General features: G+C 47.1%; 2 protein-coding genes, 1 long non-coding RNA gene and 1 pseudogene across 3 annotated transcripts; 1 reads left to right on the forward strand and 3 right to left on the reverse strand.

Annotated features, from left to right (window-relative positions):
• Positions 1 to 2,882, reverse strand: part of LOC143397616 (large ribosomal subunit protein uL30-like) — a 44,991-nt pseudogene extending 42,109 nt beyond the window's left edge.
• A 3,153-nt stretch (positions 2,883 to 6,035) lies between these two features.
• Hoxa1 (homeobox A1) lies at positions 6,036 to 8,883 on the reverse strand. Its single transcript, XM_076863567.2, has 2 exons — positions 8,099 to 8,883; positions 6,036 to 7,614 (listed from the first exon to the last, which is right to left on the reverse strand). The coding sequence occupies exons 1-2, from the start codon at positions 8,754 to 8,756 to the stop codon at positions 7,259 to 7,261; spliced, it is 1,014 nt and encodes a 337-aa protein (XP_076719682.1). The 5' UTR covers positions 8,757 to 8,883; the 3' UTR covers positions 6,036 to 7,258.
• A 74-nt stretch (positions 8,884 to 8,957) lies between these two features.
• On the forward strand, positions 8,958 to 12,646 carry LOC143381889 (uncharacterized). Its single transcript, XR_013088910.1, has 4 exons — positions 8,958 to 9,224; positions 11,548 to 11,708; positions 11,800 to 12,105; positions 12,509 to 12,646. It is a non-coding gene; the product is annotated as an uncharacterized LOC143381889 (long non-coding RNA).
• Hoxa2 (homeobox A2) lies at positions 12,512 to 16,107 on the reverse strand. The gene is made up of 2 exons (XM_076835676.1): positions 14,852 to 16,107; positions 12,512 to 14,209 (listed from the first exon to the last, which is right to left on the reverse strand). The coding sequence occupies exons 1-2, from the start codon at positions 15,234 to 15,236 to the stop codon at positions 13,470 to 13,472; spliced, it is 1,125 nt and encodes a 374-aa protein (XP_076691791.1). The 5' UTR covers positions 15,237 to 16,107; the 3' UTR covers positions 12,512 to 13,469.
• Positions 16,108 to 17,006: the final 899 nt, after the last annotated feature.

A 17,006-nucleotide genomic window follows, 5' to 3' on the forward strand; every position in this document is an offset into this window, starting at 1 on the left:
ACTAGAAGGGGAATGAATACGTTACTAAGGTACATTCCGGTGATACCTAGCGTCAGGCAGAGAGTCAAATCTCCCTCCTTTAAAAATCTTTTTTTTTTTTAATATTTTTTAATCGTCAACGGATCTTCCAGTTATTTGTCTGTGGTGCTGAGGATCAAACCCAGGGCCTCACACCTGCCAGGCAAGCGCTCTACCACTGAGCCACAGCCCCACTTTTTAAATCTTAAAAAGATGGACCGAGGAGACAGCCACCTCCCTCTGAACAGGAAATGTCGGGTCCTTCTTGCTCCGGGGTCCTCGGGTGGAAGCCCAGAGGCGCTCACTGGGGTAGCTGCCCAAGGTATCTGAGGCCACGCCTCGGGAGCACCTGGAAGCCGGACTCTGCAGGCCGTAAAGGAGGAAAAGCGAGGCTTTCAGTCTCTTGAAACAAAGCGAGGCTCACAGCAACCTCGGGGGATGCGCCGGACTCACTTTCCATTCCCCCCCAACCCCCAAGGGTTCGAGCCCGCAAGCGCGCAGGCCCAGACCCGCTCTCCGGGTCCAGACCCGGCCTGGACCCGCGATGCCCGCAGGCTGCGTGGGGAAGGGCCGGACGCTTCGCCCTGGGTGCTCGCGGTAGATCCCAGGAGAGACGGGAAAGGGAGCAGCGGCGTTAGAGGAAGGATTCCCAGGGAGAAGCCAGAGGAGCCAAGGAAGGAAAGGCGACTTTGCCTCGAGGCACCGGCGGGGGGAGCGTCGTGGGGGCGTAGGCCCTGTGCCCCCCCCCCACCATCGCCCACCTCAACCGCCTTGAGCAGCTGCCCGGGCCAGGCGCCCACTCTGCAGCCCCACACGGCGCGGCGGCCTGAGCCCAGCTCGTGGCGAGGCTGGGACAGCAGCTCCCAGCGCGTCCTGCCGAAGGGACTCGGTGTGCTCCTTGGAAGGGAACACTCCGGTTCATATTTTACCCATGAGCATATTTCGGTGCGGGGAGAGGGTCCCTACCATTTTAAATCATTGCTCTCTGCATTCTCCTTATGATACTATGGTGATTTTTCTTTTAAAACGAAGCAGGTCAAAAATTGTAAAACGCCTAGTGCGTCTTTAAAAAAAAAAAAATCCCAGTGTTAAAAAGTTCAATGATTTTTCATTATCGGTTGCAAGCAGTTTCCTATTTTCTCTAACCAATTAACCGCACACGCCTAAAATGAAAAGACAAAACAATCTGATTTCTATAGATGAGCCTCGTGACTGAACCTTTTTTCAGCACGTTTTTTTTAAAAAATTTATTTTTTAGTTGTAGTTGGATAAAATACGTTTATTTATTTTATTTATTTATTTTTATGTGGTGCTGAGGATCGAACCCAAGGCCTCGCAAGTGCTAGGGGAGAGCTCTACCACGGAGCCACAACCCCAGTCCTCAGCATGTTTTTAATGAGTAAAATGTAATAGGCTGTTTAAAAAATGGAAACGTGTTTCAGTTATGCCTGGGAATATTTTAAAAAGGAAACATTGGTCTCTTTATTTTCCAATAAACTCGAAATGCAATCTTTCAATGATATTTTACAGGTTTGGGATTGCTCCTCCTCTCCCTTCCCTTTCCTCCCACCCTCCAACAAAAGCAACAGGGTTTAAAGGCTAACACCTACAAAACAGAGTTGCTTGATTGATATTTGGTTTGCAGTTCTGTATCCCAAGATCAGGTATATTTAATAACTCTTATTATTAAAAATAAGACACAAATCCTGAAGATTCCAGTTCAGCTCTTCAAACACAGCCACTGAGGTCCTTTGAGCAACAGGTTCCCCTGAGATTATTCCATGGGGATGAGATGAAGGGGAATGTAGAAAAATGTGTTGTGAGAAAACTTTATGATTTGGACTTGGGGAGTGTGGGTGTGTGTGTGTGTATGTGTGTGTTAGGTACATGGTGAATCATGGAGAAAAGTAATAGATGTGAATCAAACAATACAGGGGTATTGGGGATGTGGGACTTGGTAGAGCACTTGCATAACATGATCTCATCAACACACACACACACACACACACACACACACACACACACAATCAGGGTTAGGAACCCTTCCCCATGTCCCTTGTATCTTAAAGCCTTCTCTAGGTGATAACCTCTTGACAACTTAATGGATATCAAACTTGAGTGTAAGAGACTCCTCTTTTGTTTACTGCTCCCAAGCTTAGGTTTTAAAACAAAATAAATATATGTGTGTATATGGAATTTCACCTGCTCTGCTTTTACATTTTAAGAATGTATGTCTTGGTGGTCACTGTGGCACATGCCTATAAGCCCAGCTACTAGGGAGGCTGAGGTGGGAAGATCACAAGTTTGAGGTTAGTCTCAGCAAAGTAGTGAAACCCTGTCTTAAAAAAAAAAAAAGAAAGAAAGAAAGAAAGAGAGAGAGAGAGAGAGAGAGAGAGAGAGAGAAAGAAAGAAAGAAAGAAAGAAAGAAAGAAAGAAAGAAAGAAAGAAAGAAAGAAAGAAATGTGTCTTTATGTTTGGGCAAGTAGCCCAACATTTGACTATACAAGCAAAATGGTAGAACACTTAGAGCTTGTTTCAAAGATTCAATAGTCCTGATGGCCTCAAAATTGAGGACTTGATTTGAGTAGCTGGCCCATAAAACAGATGTAAGAAATAAAGTAAGCAATACCCAGTCTGAAACAAATCCCACAGAATAAATGGGGAAGGAAGAGGCAAAAATTAAAGCTCAATTTTAAAATTAAAAAGTGCCCTGGACTCAGGTTCTAAGCTACCCGGATTTTTATTTAGGAAGTAAGTACTGATTATTGACTATATACTCTCAATGAAATCAATCCAACTCTGGGTACCTTTTCCTGACCCATAAAATGCGGGGTAGAGTAGAGGTCCCACTCAATTCTAGTCATCTAGGCACAGGAGTTCTAAGGCAGAGCTTTTGTATGCTCTCGGAAATGCAGGCATGTAGTAGGCTTATCTATGGCAGAGAGTCACCACAGTTAGCCATCCAGTGAGTTGCTTATCTGATCAGAGCATGTTCATTTGTATTCCTATATGTATTGAAAAAGCCAGCACACTTCTAAGAGTGAGAGGGATATTACAGTCCCATCCAATATAAAAAATAGATGTTGTCCATGCACTGATTTCAAAATTTTACAACAGAAGTGTTGCCTGTCTCTCCAAATAGCAAATTAGACTCAACCATCTAGAGCTTCTACTTCAAAAATGGTTATTCCTAAGGAAGAAACAAACAGCAGTGACGATTTTTCACAGACGTGCTTAGCCATCAGGAAAGCTTAATGAATCCCTATTTAGTATGCATTTATGCAGTGATTACATGAACTCTGACCTCTGAAAAGCTGTAGCAATTAGCTTCAGTGTCCAACATCTTCTACCCACCATTCCCCACTGCCTTTCTTGGATCTCCCTTTTTCATCTCTAAGTAGTTTCATGCCCTCGGAGGATGTAAATTTTTAAAGTTAACTTTCTACCTAAAGTATTTGTTTCTGTACAAGCTAATTCCCTGCCACTCTGGTCTGAGTGGCCATTTCAGATGGCTATTGGGGCTCTGATTGCCGATATTACTCAAACGCAAATGGATTTCAGTTCAATCTTGCCTTCTACTTTCAAAAAGATAAACTCTAATGGCCCAAAGCATTTCATTTCATATCTGTGGCCTCTGAAATAAATCAGATCTCTTCTATCAGACTAATTTAGTGTTTTTAAAATATTTGATATAATTTATTTTAAGGTGAATGAAATCTAGCGAAGTGGTAGAACACCAGAGGAGGAGGCAGAGGAAGGGCAGCTGGAAGTTTCAAAAAAAAGAAGGAAAAAAAAAAACAGGAGGAAAGAGGAAAGTGTTTTAAGTTTCTAGTAAACATTGTTTAGCAAAAGAATAATAGGAAAGTTGCCCCTTTCCCAAAAAGGGATGGAACTATAATTGTTGCCTTTAGCTGAGAGCTCAGATAAACCGCTGGGACTCATTCTAAAGTGACCCATCACTGCATTCATCTCTTCTTGAACTTTCGGTGAACCTGAGATTAAACAGGGGTGAGCAGCTAAGCAGTTTGTTGTTAGCAGCCTTTTCAACAACCCTTTCAGACTGAGTAAATATTGATCGGTTTGAATCTGATTGCCCCAGAGGAAAACACCACCGCATCTGAATAGCCTCCAAAAGTAAACTTTCAAAGGTGAAGCCCAGAGCAGACTTCAGAGTCACAGCAAGACCTCCATTCAGCCTAGTATGGAGACACCCTGAATTTCAGGAGTACTTTGGATGAATGTCAAGGAGGTGGGAAATAAAGCATTTGAAAATGATTTTTATATTGCAGTTATCCTGGGTCCTTAACCGAGACCCTTGTTTTCTTTTCAAACGTGTCAATATAATGTTATTTTCTGTTCCCCTCTTTCTGTCATTTCAGTTAGAATTGCTGTCATTTTTCAAGAATCTAACTGCACTCCTCAGAGACCAAAACAGAAAAAGAGAGACCTTGAAATAGAATGTGTTAAGCGCCTTTGATTTAATCGATTGGGACAGCTAAAAAGATACAAATGTTTTCCTTGTTGAAAGGTGTATTAATGTTTCCTAAATGCATTGCTTGTTAACTGATTTATTCCACAACCTAGAGAAGGCTAGAGATGTTTAGCCATAATTTATCGTTCTCCTCTCTCTGGGCTACATTAAAACCAGCACCTTGAAGATTGGAATCTCTGGATTTCAGAGGGTCGGGCCCTGCCTTTAGATATTGAAATCAAGACACTAGCATGCAAATGAAACTTAACACATTAAAGTATTTGGAAACCAGCCATCTGTTTTGCTGTGTGGCCTTACACTAATAAACAAAAGATACAGTACAAGGCTAGGCGGGAAATGAAAGAAAGGCTGTCTTTGAAGTTCTCCTTCATCCACTTGAATCTTTTTAGAGGCAGCCTCAGAACCCAGCAGCTGAGGAAAGGCACTCGGTGCCCTTGATGTGGCCGCAGCAACTGTGCCTTCGAAGTCCAGGCTTTCCCCCTTTAGCAGGAAAGTGCAGGAAATCTCACGGGTGCTCTAGAGGCCTGCAAATTCCAGATATTTGTAGGGTTTTCTCCTCAGCCCATCCTTTTAAAACATTCTTTGAGGAGGAAGGAAGTCATGTGTCTGTATTTGTTTGTAATGCTGTAAATGTTCTGTTCTGCTCTTGGGACTCAATTAAAGCCTCCAAAAATGTGTGAAAGTAAGGGAAAAGTGGCAAGAAGTCTAGGAGGATTGCCACTTTGAACTCTAGCTTGCTGGCTTTCTCTGTTTGAGGTCAATTCATGAAGTAACTTCAATATGGCAAGACTTCAGAGTGGCTTTCAACAAGTTCAATGGAAGAAACTGTTGAGTCCAGAGAAGAAAATAAATATTGTTTTCTGGGTTATGTGGCATGGACTCTTTACAGCCAAGATGGATATCAACTCAAAGCTGAGTCTGAAGGAAATGAGATGTGCAACCCAGAGATGGGGGTGAGCCAGGAAGGATAGATGTTGACAGGAAGAATGAGGGGAGGGAGCAAGGGTTTACTGAAAACATACCACACTCAATTAAATGGGTGAAATATATTGAAACACTGCCTGACAATCAGAAAGGAGGAAGAGGGATGGGGTGGGCCCCATTTTCACAGCAGCTTTATACCAGAGCTAATTAAATATGAATCTCTTCCCTCTTGGTTCACTGATGTGAGGAAAGACTGACTGAAGACAGTTTCAGCTTTTGAAGGGGGCTCTGTTTATATATATGTCAATGTTCAGTTGGAGGTGAAAAGGTTAGCACTTGACCCAGGAAGTATCCATGTTTGTTTCAAAAATAGATCTGCTTCATAAATTTCTTCACCATTCTTTTTTCCCATTATGAACTTTGATTATAATAAAAGAGCTGCTGTTACTTTGAAGAGACTCAAGGTATCAAATAGACATTGATTAAGTGAAATTACACTCATAGGGCAAGCTTCAGCTACATGATAATGAAAAGCATTAACTTTTATTCAAAAAAAAGCCCATTTCTTTGAAAATCCACACCACCCTTCTTTTCTTCCCACATGAAATGAGTCAACTTCATAGGAAGCAACAAATTGTAGCCCTGTGAGACACATATGCTTAAGCATACCTGAAACTTGAATATATTTATTACAGACATCTTAAGACCCGTAAACTCTGCTCTGGATCATATCACTCCAGGATCTCAGAGCTGTTCATGATTGTACAGGAAATGGGGAATATTGCAGGCTCACAAAGAATAACTGATAGAACTCAGTATGGTACTTCAGGGACATCAAAACATTGTGCGACATGCAAAAGACTATTCACGAATCACACAAAATATACATTCATTGTGCCATCCATCACATTAACAATTCAGCTGAAAATACATCATATCCAGCTAAAGTAACTGTGGAAGGAAGAAGTTGATTTGAGCAATACCTTTAGGTTCCGAATAATCCAGCACAAATTTTAATTGGCGGGTTGGCCAGAAGAATGAGAAGAAAGGGGTAGGGTTGGGGAGAGACTTAGCACAGGAAGCCAAGGTTTCTGAGCCTTGTGCCATACAGGCCTTCTTAACTCACTAAAGGAACAAATTGAGACTACCTTCTGAGGTATCTGATTGGATTTAAATGAGGGAATTTATTCTTCACCTATAATCACATAAAAAAAATTACCCTTTTTGAGAGTTTGCCCACCCTGTCTGATTTAGTCACCTAATTCTAAACATTTCTAGAAAATTTGTATAAAGATAAATCTCTCAAGACAAAGTATTTACAACCAGCAAACTCATACACATGAAACTGAATTAAATTAAGGGATGAATTAATTATGTAAACACACTCATAGTGCATGTCTTCATCATAATCCTTCCTCTAGATTCTACTTTTAAGGGCAAGGTAGGGGAGAACTGTAAATACACAGTTAGACAAGAGGTGAAATGCATGTCTCTGGCATGTTTCTGCAGGCAAGGAGACCCTAGTTTCCAAAGGGCAACTGAAAGAAACAGTTGTTTCTATGAAAATCTCTTAAAATCAGGGAGGAATGCAAGGGGCCATCAGAAATTAATGCTGGCACCAAATCAGGACTAAGGAGTTAACCTCTCATCAAGTTTCTGGTCTAGAGTTTTCTGGAAACACATTCTCCTGGCCAGGAGCTCCCCAGATAGGATCAGAAAGAGAGACAGTAAGTGGAAAGGAAGATAAGCTAAGAATGTGCTTTGGGTAAGAAATCCCAGCCCCAGGAGAAGTCTGGGCTGTGGCATTAGGGGCGAGGGTGGCCTTCAGTGGGAGGTAGTCAGAGTGTCTGAGGTAGAAGACCCCGGAGAAGGAACGCAGGGTGAGGAGCTGGACTTTTCCGAGGATTCCTCGGTCTTTTCGTCGCTTCCAGGTGGGGTAGCAGGAGAGATGGGCAACAGCCCTTCCTTTTCACGTTTCTTCTGCTTCATTCGGCGATTCTGAAACCAGATCTTCACCTGGGTCTCATTGAGCTGCAGAGAAGCGGCGATCTCCACCCTGCGGGCACGCGTCAGGTACTTGTTGAAGTGGAATTCCTTCTCCAGCTCCGTGAGCTGCTTGGTGGTGAAGTTGGTGCGCACTGCGTTGGGTTGACCCACGTAGCCATACTCTCCAACTTTCCCTGAGGTAAAGTAGGAATCCATTAGAGGAAAAGGTAAAAATTCTAAAATTGCTAAGAGATCCTCTACACGCTTCAGAGCAACACTCAGGGGGTAGATCAAGAACTTCTCCACACAAACCCAGCTGAGGAGTGTGAATGATGAGGTGTAAAATGTTAACCTGAAGTCAGCCATTAGCTTGGTCAGACCCATGATTAATGAAGTCTGGAGATATTAACAACACCATCACCACCAACACTCCCCCGCCCCCAACACACACATGCACACACAGGCTTCCTACTTCCAGAACACTTAAATCAACCTCAGCCCATTTGAAAACACATCAGTACGAAAGACTCCTTTGCCCCAATACACCTGGTACACTCTTCCCACACCCTACAGCGCGAGTCGAAAGCAAGAAGCTTTCTAAAAAAATCATTATTAAATTTCTTCGGAAACTAAGTGAACCAGCTCATCAAGACTTATCCACTTGTCGGCAGGACTGACCTGTTTTGGGAGGATTTCTTTTGACTTTCATCCAGTCAAAGGTCTGCGCTGGAGAAGACGTCTCCGACGCAGGGGAGCGACAGGCTTCTTGGTGGCTGGCGTGGAGAGGGGACAAGGAGTTATTATACGTGGCCAGGGTCAGGCTCTGGTGCTCTTGTCCATATGAGTGGTGAATGTACTGAGGCGAGCCCACTGTGCCCCCAGCATAACCCTGGTGGTGGTGGTGATGCTGGACCATGGGAGATGAGAGATTTCCAGAGTAAACAGCGGAAGCGCACGGGGAGTACCCACCACTTACGTCTGCTTCCTGATTTAACCCATAGGGGCCGTAAGGCGCACCGAAGTTCTGCGCGCCGTAGCTTGGACCACAACCCGAGTGGGAGTAGGACACCCCCAGGTTCCCAGAAGTCTGGTAAGTGGCCGGCTGGGGGTGGTGGTGGTGGTGGTGGTGGTGGTGATGGTGGTGTGGCGAGCTGATCTGCACACCCCTGCCCACAAGAAAGCGGTCGTCGCCGCTGCAGCTGTTGGCACTGACCGCACACGACTGGAAAGTTGTAATCCCATGATCGGAGGGGTAGGCTCGCGCTGAGCAGGTCCCCGAATCACCACTGCTAAGTATAGGGTATTCCAGGAAGGAGCTCATTCTTGCATTGTCCATCTGTCACTGAGCGACCGGGTCCTGCGAAGCCCTGGGTGATCGTGCCAACTTTCTCACTTCCTCCATGGGGCCGGAGAAGAAAAATGATATGAATGTACAGTGCGCACGAGGGGGGGCCAGAGGGCGGAGGGCTCTAGGGATGGGCACGTGATTTCGCCAGCCAATGGCTAAGCCTCCTGCTAAAGTTTGCCGGCTCCGGCGGTGATGGATCACCGTTTCAGTGGCATTTAAATCCCCGGCGCTCCTCTGTCTAGGTGACGCGCAGCAGCCCCCCCAGGCAGCCCAGGCGGCGGCAGCAGCTGCAGCGGCTGCAACGACAGATTCCGAGCGCTGGGGCGAAGGGAGCAGAGGCTGCCTTCTGCGCGCTCCCGACTCCGCTCGCCCCCTCCCCCCAGGAGGTGGGAGCTGGGAGGCATCCCCCGCCTCCGCCCCCTCCCCACCACGCTCAGAAAGACGAACTGGCAAGAGGTGAGAAGGGAAGAGGGCTCCTGGCTCCCCTGGGGTGGGAGTCCGTGGGCTAGAGCTCGCTGGGTGGCCGCAAGTACCTCGGCCCAGTCCCGAGAGCGCGGAGCAGGTAAGGGTGGGAATCCAGTCGTAACCGCGCCCGAGTCACAGGGTAATTCCAACGTACAATCTGGGCTGTGAGGCCGTGGGGCCGTAAGGAGTTCGAAGAACGCTGGAGGAGGGCGAGGCTAGGCCACTAGCTCTCCAAGCTCGGAATGGAGAAAGTAGTGCGCCAAGAACTGACTGCGGGGAACCCGGGTGGGAATGGAAGGGACGAGAGCAAGAAAAGAAACTTCCCTCCTCCAAGGAGGGTCTCCCCAGCCTTCTTTTCCAACCCCCGCTCGTCATTAGCATGGCCATGAGGAGCCTCTGTAATTCGATCCCCAGGGACGACTGAGCCCTTGAAACCAAGCTTGCTGGAAAAGGCCGGGGTTGCTGGGCTCTTCTCTGCCCTCCCTCTTTCCTTGCTCTCTCCGCCCCTTTCTCCTCCCCACTCAGCTTTGCTAGGCGAGCCCTCGGAGATCCGAAGCAACTCCACTGCTGGAGTTTGAGGAGGTAGGAGAAGGGGGAGGGGGATGACGCTATCAAACGTGGCCAGCGTGGGGGCCGGGCCTTGAGCTGCAGGCCATCTGCTGGCTCTTAAGGACTTGGGAGCCTGCGTGCAATCTCTAGCGCTCGGAAGGCCGCAACGCAACTCCTACAAACATTCCGAACTCTCCCAGTTTCTTTTTCTGGAGGGGGATGTTAGGACTGCCTCCACTTTCCACTGCACCCCATCTACTGCACGTCTGGAGTGGAGGTCGGGACTGGCAGGTGGGAGAGGCAGTGGACAGATGGCTGAGGTGAATGGGACAGATCCCTCTTCCCCAACATCTCCTCCCCTTTCCAACGGACTGTATAGTTGCTTGAGTGAACTTTCAAGTCTGCATAGAGAGATGCGTGCGTCACCCCAGGCCAGGGGTCCTGGTCTCCCTCACCCTAGTCCTATATTGATTCTGCTGGGGTCGTTAATTGCTGTTTACTATTAGGTTTCATGTCAACCTCGGGCTAGTGGAGAAAAAAGGTCAAGCAGAGACCGAGAACTGATGCATTCTTAAGCAGGAGAAGTCCAGAGATCATCTAAGAAGCTTTACAACCAAAGCTGCATAGATTTTACTTTGACATGTTTGTGACATTGGATCGAATAGATGAAATTAATAGTGAGGATTATAGGTGGTTTTGGGGTTCCCATGCCCTCCTTTTCTACATTAAAAGAAAGGAAGTTTTTCTCTAGGCAGGCACATTTCAGATGTGTTAGTCATCCTTACATATATCTGTGTTCAGTTCTCATAAAGAAGTTCTCCAAAAACCTGTCCCCACAAAAGGGAAAATTTCTGTAGACCTTTTACTCTGAACTCCCTCAGTAGCAATGAAACATTTTCCCCAAACATTTCCTTTTGGAACGGTATTTGCCTATGACCTTTGACCCACCCCAAGCATGGAAAGAGGAAGAGCTCAGAAAGTTCCCCCTACCCCAATTTCAGCTCCTAGGGATCCTCATCCTGCAGAATGGGATAGACAAAGGGGACCCTCTTGGAGATAGCCTCTTTGGGATCACCAGGGTTGGGAAAACAAGGGGATCTTGTTGGACAGGGGACAGGATGTAAGAGGGTCAGTGCTGGCAGTGAGGGAGATCCAGGCCCTCTGCCCGCTTGTCTCCTTCCTATACCTTTGTGGGCTTCCTCCGCTCTGGTTTGCAATATCCTCCCGGCTGGTTGTAGTTCGCCTGTACAAAGCCGCCTTCAGCCTCAGCCGCTGTCTTTTCTCTCCCTCCACCTCTTTCTCCTGGCCTATTTTCAGGGGAACCTGCATGGGGTGTTTTCCTTTGGATCACAAATTTGCACTGCCACACAAGCCTGCATACATACAGGCCAACTGCCATCCCACCTCTTTGCACTGCTCCAACTCCTGCAGGCCGGCTCTGCCTCGGCTGGTCCCCCCGAGTGCCGCTCTCCTGGAGTGGCTCACAAAGGCAGCCTCCCGCGGCATCCAGCCCATAGGCTAGGCTTCGGTAGCTCGGATCCTTCCCCAGCCTCCACACCTACCCCACCCCCAGGAATCGTGGGAGCCATTCTGCTGTATAAGAGACCCTTGGTCCTCTGGGCATGTAGGCCAGCGACCCAGGACTCAGCTAAAGTCTCTTTAAATGCCTCAGGAGAGTGGGTGAAAGGCGAGCTTGGTTACGATTAAAATAATCGCCCTCAAGTATCTGGCTCTGCTCAAAACGCCTCTTTCGGGGCTCTTCTAGAAAGAGAAAGAGCGAGGAGGAGACAAAACGCCGCCGAGGCCCCGAGCCGTTCATGGCATCCGCGGCTCAGCCAAGCTGTTGTTTTAAAAGAGCAATAAAAATGAATTATGACTGAACGCCTTCTAACTTAATGCTTTCGGACGGGGATCCCCGGCAAATACGTAAGAGGATTTTTATTTGTGCATGTGTTCCTGCAATTGATCTCTTTGATGACATTCTCATTCATAGAAAGCGTTTGATTTATGAGCTTAGGACGAATCGCATCCAGGAGCGGCGCAGCCCTGGCCGCAGCCCGGACGCCTTGCTCGGCGCTAAGCCTGAGCCTAGGTCCGGAAGCCGGCCACAAACGCCACAGGCCGCCGCCGCTGCTGCTGCTGCTGCTGCCTACTACTACTACTACTACTGCTGGGATTTAGCGGGTGAAGAGGTGACAGAAAGTAGGGAGCAAACCCATGAGGAAAGATCGCGATTTTATTCTAACTTCCAAGCCTTTGCTGTTAAGAGCAGGGTTCTTAAATCAACTGGCCCAACACACACATGTTGCTGCGCTTTCTCACGGTAAGTAGCCCATAGAAGAGCACAGAAAGGGAAAAATAAACATGGGGAGACATAAAAACTGGAAAAAAACAGAACAGCCCCAAAACACACCCTAGGTCATATTTTATTGATATTTCATTAAAAGTGCTTTTTCTCTTTCTTTGCCTAACTGGGTTACTTTATAACCTAGGGTGCAGAAGCACTTCATTTTAAATCTCAACTTGCTAACCTGACTTCAAAGCTTTAATGATCCATTATTAGCAATGTAAACAGATTTAAGAATGAAATATTGATTTTTCTGACCCTGGATGTGGGGGGAGTATCCTAGAATGACTGGACCAGACAATTAGAAAGAGTCTTTCCCGAAGTGCATTTTCCAGCTAGTAACCATTATTTTGTTTTATTGTTTTTCTCTATCTTTTAGGTCTGTTTTGCCTGAACCCATCAACAGCTGGGAGATTAATCAACCACTCTGAAAATGTACTGGGGATTTGTGGGGGAGGGGTTGGAATGTAGATGTTTGGAACCAATGTGTATAAATAAATGAATTGTTGATAACTTATTGACCTGGTAGCTTGTTAAAGAAACCCAGAGTTGCTCATTCTTAGAGCTGGGGTTTCAGTAGGCACTTTATTTCTCCACCTTCAAAAGCTTGAGCTTGCCCAACTCTTAGGCTGCCCAATCCTGTTTCTATTACTAATTTAAATTTATGGCTTGAGCCACTACACTGAAAGCCAAATCCATTCCCTTCCAAAAAAAGAAAAAGAAAAAAGAAAAGAAAGGAAAAAACCCCCTAAAAACAAAAAGTACTTGTCAGAAGCCCTAGCCATTTTCTGGCTTTATTTGTTGCGGTCTATTGAAGACTTTGAACATGCCACATTAATAAATATATTAAAATTGAAAAAGAAGATAAATTGTGACCAGAATTTTATTTACCAAGTTAGACTAAAAGAAGAAAAAAGAAACCACTATGATCCTTGAGAAAGAGGGGGAGAAAAAAATAAAGCTACTTATAGCAAAGGAGAATTTATTCTACCAAAAATACGCATGACAATGCATCCTAATGTAATACAAAAATAAAAAGAAAGTGATGATACAATTTCTAACCACTTTCTTGCAGGCCTTATATATTGCTTTCAGGAAAACCACACAAATGGTTGTTAGGTGAGGTTTAAAACAACTAAAACTCCAATGTAATCTGTAAGAGATGACTCTGAAACTGAATCAGGGAATCACTAAACAAAATGCTCAACATTTAAAGAAGTAAGGGGGTAGGTCAAGAAGAAAATAAAATAAAAATCAACTCCCGGAATAAAAGAAGGCAAAACCACCTGGTCGGGGGGGTTTTTGTTTTGTGATTTTTTTTTTTTTTTGCTTTAATGTTTTTAGTAATTCAGATGCTGCAAGTCAATTGTGGTGAGTGTGTCTGTAAAAAAGTCAAAGCTGTCAGCTGAAATATCTACAGGACTGTCGAGGGAACCTGGCAAACTGGGCGAGACTGCATCTGAAAGCTGCAGGCAAGAATCTGTGGAGAAAACGTTAAAGTCCTGCAAAGAGGGGACCTCGAGGGCCTCGGGACTGTCATTGTTTAGGCCAGCTCCACAGTTCTGGCCCATTGTTGACAAGCAGTTGGGAACAGTGGGTGACTGGTGCTGAAAATGTTTCAGATTTTTCTCATTGCTGGTTAAAGGCGAAACTGGGAAACTTTGGGAGTCGCCATTGTGTCCATTGGGAGCCTGCTGTTGCGAGAGGGCATTTTGCTGAAAAGTGTAACCTTCCCTCTCCAGAAGGGCCCCGGAGACGCTGAGGGCTTGCTCAAAGAGCGACTTCTCTTCTTCGTCCTCTTCCACTTTCTCTGAGTCCTCAAGGCTTTTAAATTTCCCTTCACTGTTTTGGTTTTCCTTGAACTGGGTCTGTCTCTTGTGCTTCATCCTCCGGTTCTGAAACCACACTTTCACTTGTCTCTCAGTCAAATCCAGCAGCGCTGCAATCTCCACCCTTCGGGGTCTGCAAAGGTACTTGTTGAAATGAAATTCTTTCTCCAGCTCTAAAAGCTGCGTGTTAGTGTAAGCAGTTCTCAGGCGCCGCGATCCCCCGCCGCTGCCATCGGCGATTTCCAGGGATTCTGCGGAAAGGGAAACCAACAAGAGACACACGCACAGTTGGAGGTGGAGGGGTCCAAGAGGGATTATTCCACTGGAGAATAAATATAGCAGAAAAGATCAACTGCAACAAAATGGCCGCCCTGGATGCAGTAGAGCTATTGTGCTGCCTTTCCTGGGAGCTCAGCCCCGGGAAACCCCATCTCCTCCACCTCTATCAAATTCCTGCCTGTAGCTCCCCCCAACCTCTTCATCCGGGAGCAAACTTTATATTAGCCACAACACAATTTATAATTAATGCATCAGCTGCTTAGCTGAGCAAGAGCGATCTATCACTCTTCATTACTGTCAAAAAGCCAAACTCTAGGACAACTAGACAAGAGGAGGTCAGTTCCAACTCAAATAAATCATCCCACATTACACAAGTTAGGGAAAGTTTCCCCCTCCCTCCCTAAAAATATATATGTCTCGTTGTGGAGCACAGGATCTCTTCTCCTTTCCATCAAACCCATTCCTGAACCCACGGGGGCCAGGAAAGGCAACCAGGCATCTGTCCCGCTCCCCCTTCGCTGCTAGCCCATGCTCCCCTCCCCCATAACCGCTCTCGGGGCAGCCCGGAGGGGGAACAGGGTCCTGGGGACCTGGGGCCAAGTCTTGGGACTGACCTTTGTGGCTGAGGCAGGCAGGGCCAGTGGTGGTGGCGGCAGCGGCGGCAGCCGGCGGCAGCGCGGTTTTCTTGGCCGCCTTCTTCTCCTTCATCCAGGGGTACTCGGGAGGTTGCAAGGCGCCAGCGGGCACCGGGCTGCCGCGACTGCCCGCGGGGCTCGGCTTGGGGCGGCCGCCAGCGCCGTGGCGAGGGTGACTGCCCGGGTTCAGGCTGGGAATGGTCTGCTCAAAAGGAGGAGGAATCAGTGTCGAGTGTGAAAGCGTCGAGGTCTTGATTGATGAACTTTGAAATGTATCAGCGACAGGGGGAAAAGATGTCAGGCACTCAGCGAGCGACGGCTGGCTATTGATAAAACCAATCTCTCGCTCAAATTCGTAATTCATGGCCTTCTCCTTGGAGCCCCCTCGGAGAAAAAGTTCCCTCTTTTGGAGGGGCTTTGGGGGGGCGAGGCCCAGGAAAAAGGCGAGCGCGGAGGAAAAAAAAATCTATCATAGAAGATCGCTGCTGGGGTGTTTTTTTTCTAATTCACTGATTACAGCCGTATGGGGACCGCGCTACTATTAAACTATTGAATTCATGGAGACAAGGTTGAAATTGGACCGAATTGGCTGTCACATGATTGCTTCTGCCCAATGACAATTTGGGCTTTAATCAAAAGAAGCCACTGTCTGTTTGATTGATCCAAAAAAGTCGGGAAGGAACGCCTCATTGGGGGCCAGTGAGGCTTTATTTACACTTTTTTCAGGACAAAAATATATATATGTGGATGTGGGTGGGAATGCCCGAGAGTGAGTGCGGGACCAGGGTGCCTGCCTTACTCCTGCTCAGCAAGGAACCGGTGTGTGCGCCTGGGAGTGTGTCTGAGTGTATGAGTGAGTGCGAGTGTGAGCCTTGCTGCCGCTCCCGCCAGCGGCTGCCCTCTGCCTCCCCCGCACACTCCGCGCATTGTTTGGGACTGTCGGGAAGACGCCTCGCACCTCACAAATCATTTAAGCACCTCAGTCTGACGCCTGCAGTCATTAACAAAGTAATCCATTAATCTTCAAAGTTTTGACACCCGAGGGCCCCCGCATCCCAGCCACATAAGTTCTGCTAAGACCGGAGGAAAGAGCAGAGGGAAAGAAGAGTTGGGAGATGGAGAAGAAAGACTGTAGGAGGGACAGGAAGAGAGGGAGAGAGAGAAGGAGAAAGAAAGAAGACAGAAAAGATAGAAGAAAGATTTGGGGGGCAATCCTTTTATTTCCCTATCCTCTACTTTTCCTAAAAACCAGTTCTTGGATCTCAGAACTGATACCTCCCTCTCTCTCTCTCTCTCTCTCTCTCTCTCTCTCTCTCTCTCTCTCTCTGTCTCTCTCTCTCTCCACCCGTTTCCCCTCCCACTCTCTCTTCTGTCTGTTTGCTCTCCCCACCCCATAACCCCATAGTCTCTCTCCCCATTCTCAATGTCCAGCCTGGAATCCGCGCCCCCGGGCCCCATTGTTAGCCCGCTTTTCCACCGCAGCTTTGCATCTGGCTCCAGGGGGGAAGCGGAAAACGGGAGGCGGCTCTCGAAGCTTCCCGACCTTCCTGCGCCATCAACTTCTCAGGAGTGGCTGGAGAAAACAGATGCATGTGCCAAGCGAGACAGCAACCCCAGGTCCATGTGTCCAAATCCCCGTAGCCAGGGCGGCGGCCAGCCAAAGAAATGCCGCCCCGAGCTGGCGAGTGCGGCTTCTGGCATTCTGGGTTTCATACCCTTATGGCTCGGGTGCGGTGAGTATTTCCGATTTCCAGGAAGTCTGTTGGAAGTTACCAGAAGCCAGGGAGAAGACGTTTGTTCCTCACTCTCTCTTTTCCCCTACCCTTCTTTCCTTGTCCTTGTCGCTCTGGTTGGGGGCTGGTTGGTTCAGATGTAGGAGTGTTCCTTGGCAGCCTGAATTGCTTCCCACACCTTCCTGCTCCTTGGACACCAGGGAGGTTTGCACCCGGGTTCTGTTGTGGGAAAGAGCACTGTGGGAAAGAGCGGGGGTCCCAAGGAGGGATTATACAGGTTTTCCTTCTCCTTCCTTGTCTCTCTTTTTCAATTCCAGGACTTGAAACTGTGTGTGTCTTGGACAGTGCTGGGGGGTTGAAAAGATAACACCTTTAGGTACCAAATGACAACTTTAAAAAAA

The sequence above is a fragment of the Callospermophilus lateralis genome, chromosome 1 (assembly GCF_048772815.1).
Source record: "Callospermophilus lateralis isolate mCalLat2 chromosome 1, mCalLat2.hap1, whole genome shotgun sequence".
NCBI lineage: Eukaryota > Metazoa > Chordata > Mammalia > Rodentia > Sciuridae > Callospermophilus > Callospermophilus lateralis.

What these genes read in the sequence shown, in the direction of transcription:
- Hoxa1 (XM_076863567.2), bottom strand. Translation starts at nt 8,756, where the DNA reads ATGGACAATGCAAGAATGAGCTCCTTCCTGGAATACCCTATACTTAGC. An exon ending in AAGAAATCCTCCCAAAACAG is followed by an intron (nt 7,615 to 8,098) that starts GTCAGTCCTGCC and finishes ACTTTACCTCAG; the next exon opens with GGAAAGTTGGAGAGTATGGC.
- Hoxa2 (XM_076835676.1), bottom strand. Translation starts at nt 15,236, where the DNA reads ATGAATTACGAATTTGAGCGAGAGATTGGTTTTATCAATAGCCAGCCG. An exon ending in TGCCTGCCTCAGCCACAAAG is followed by an intron (nt 14,210 to 14,851) that starts GTCAGTCCCAAG and finishes CCCTTTCCGCAG; the next exon opens with AATCCCTGGAAATCGCCGAT.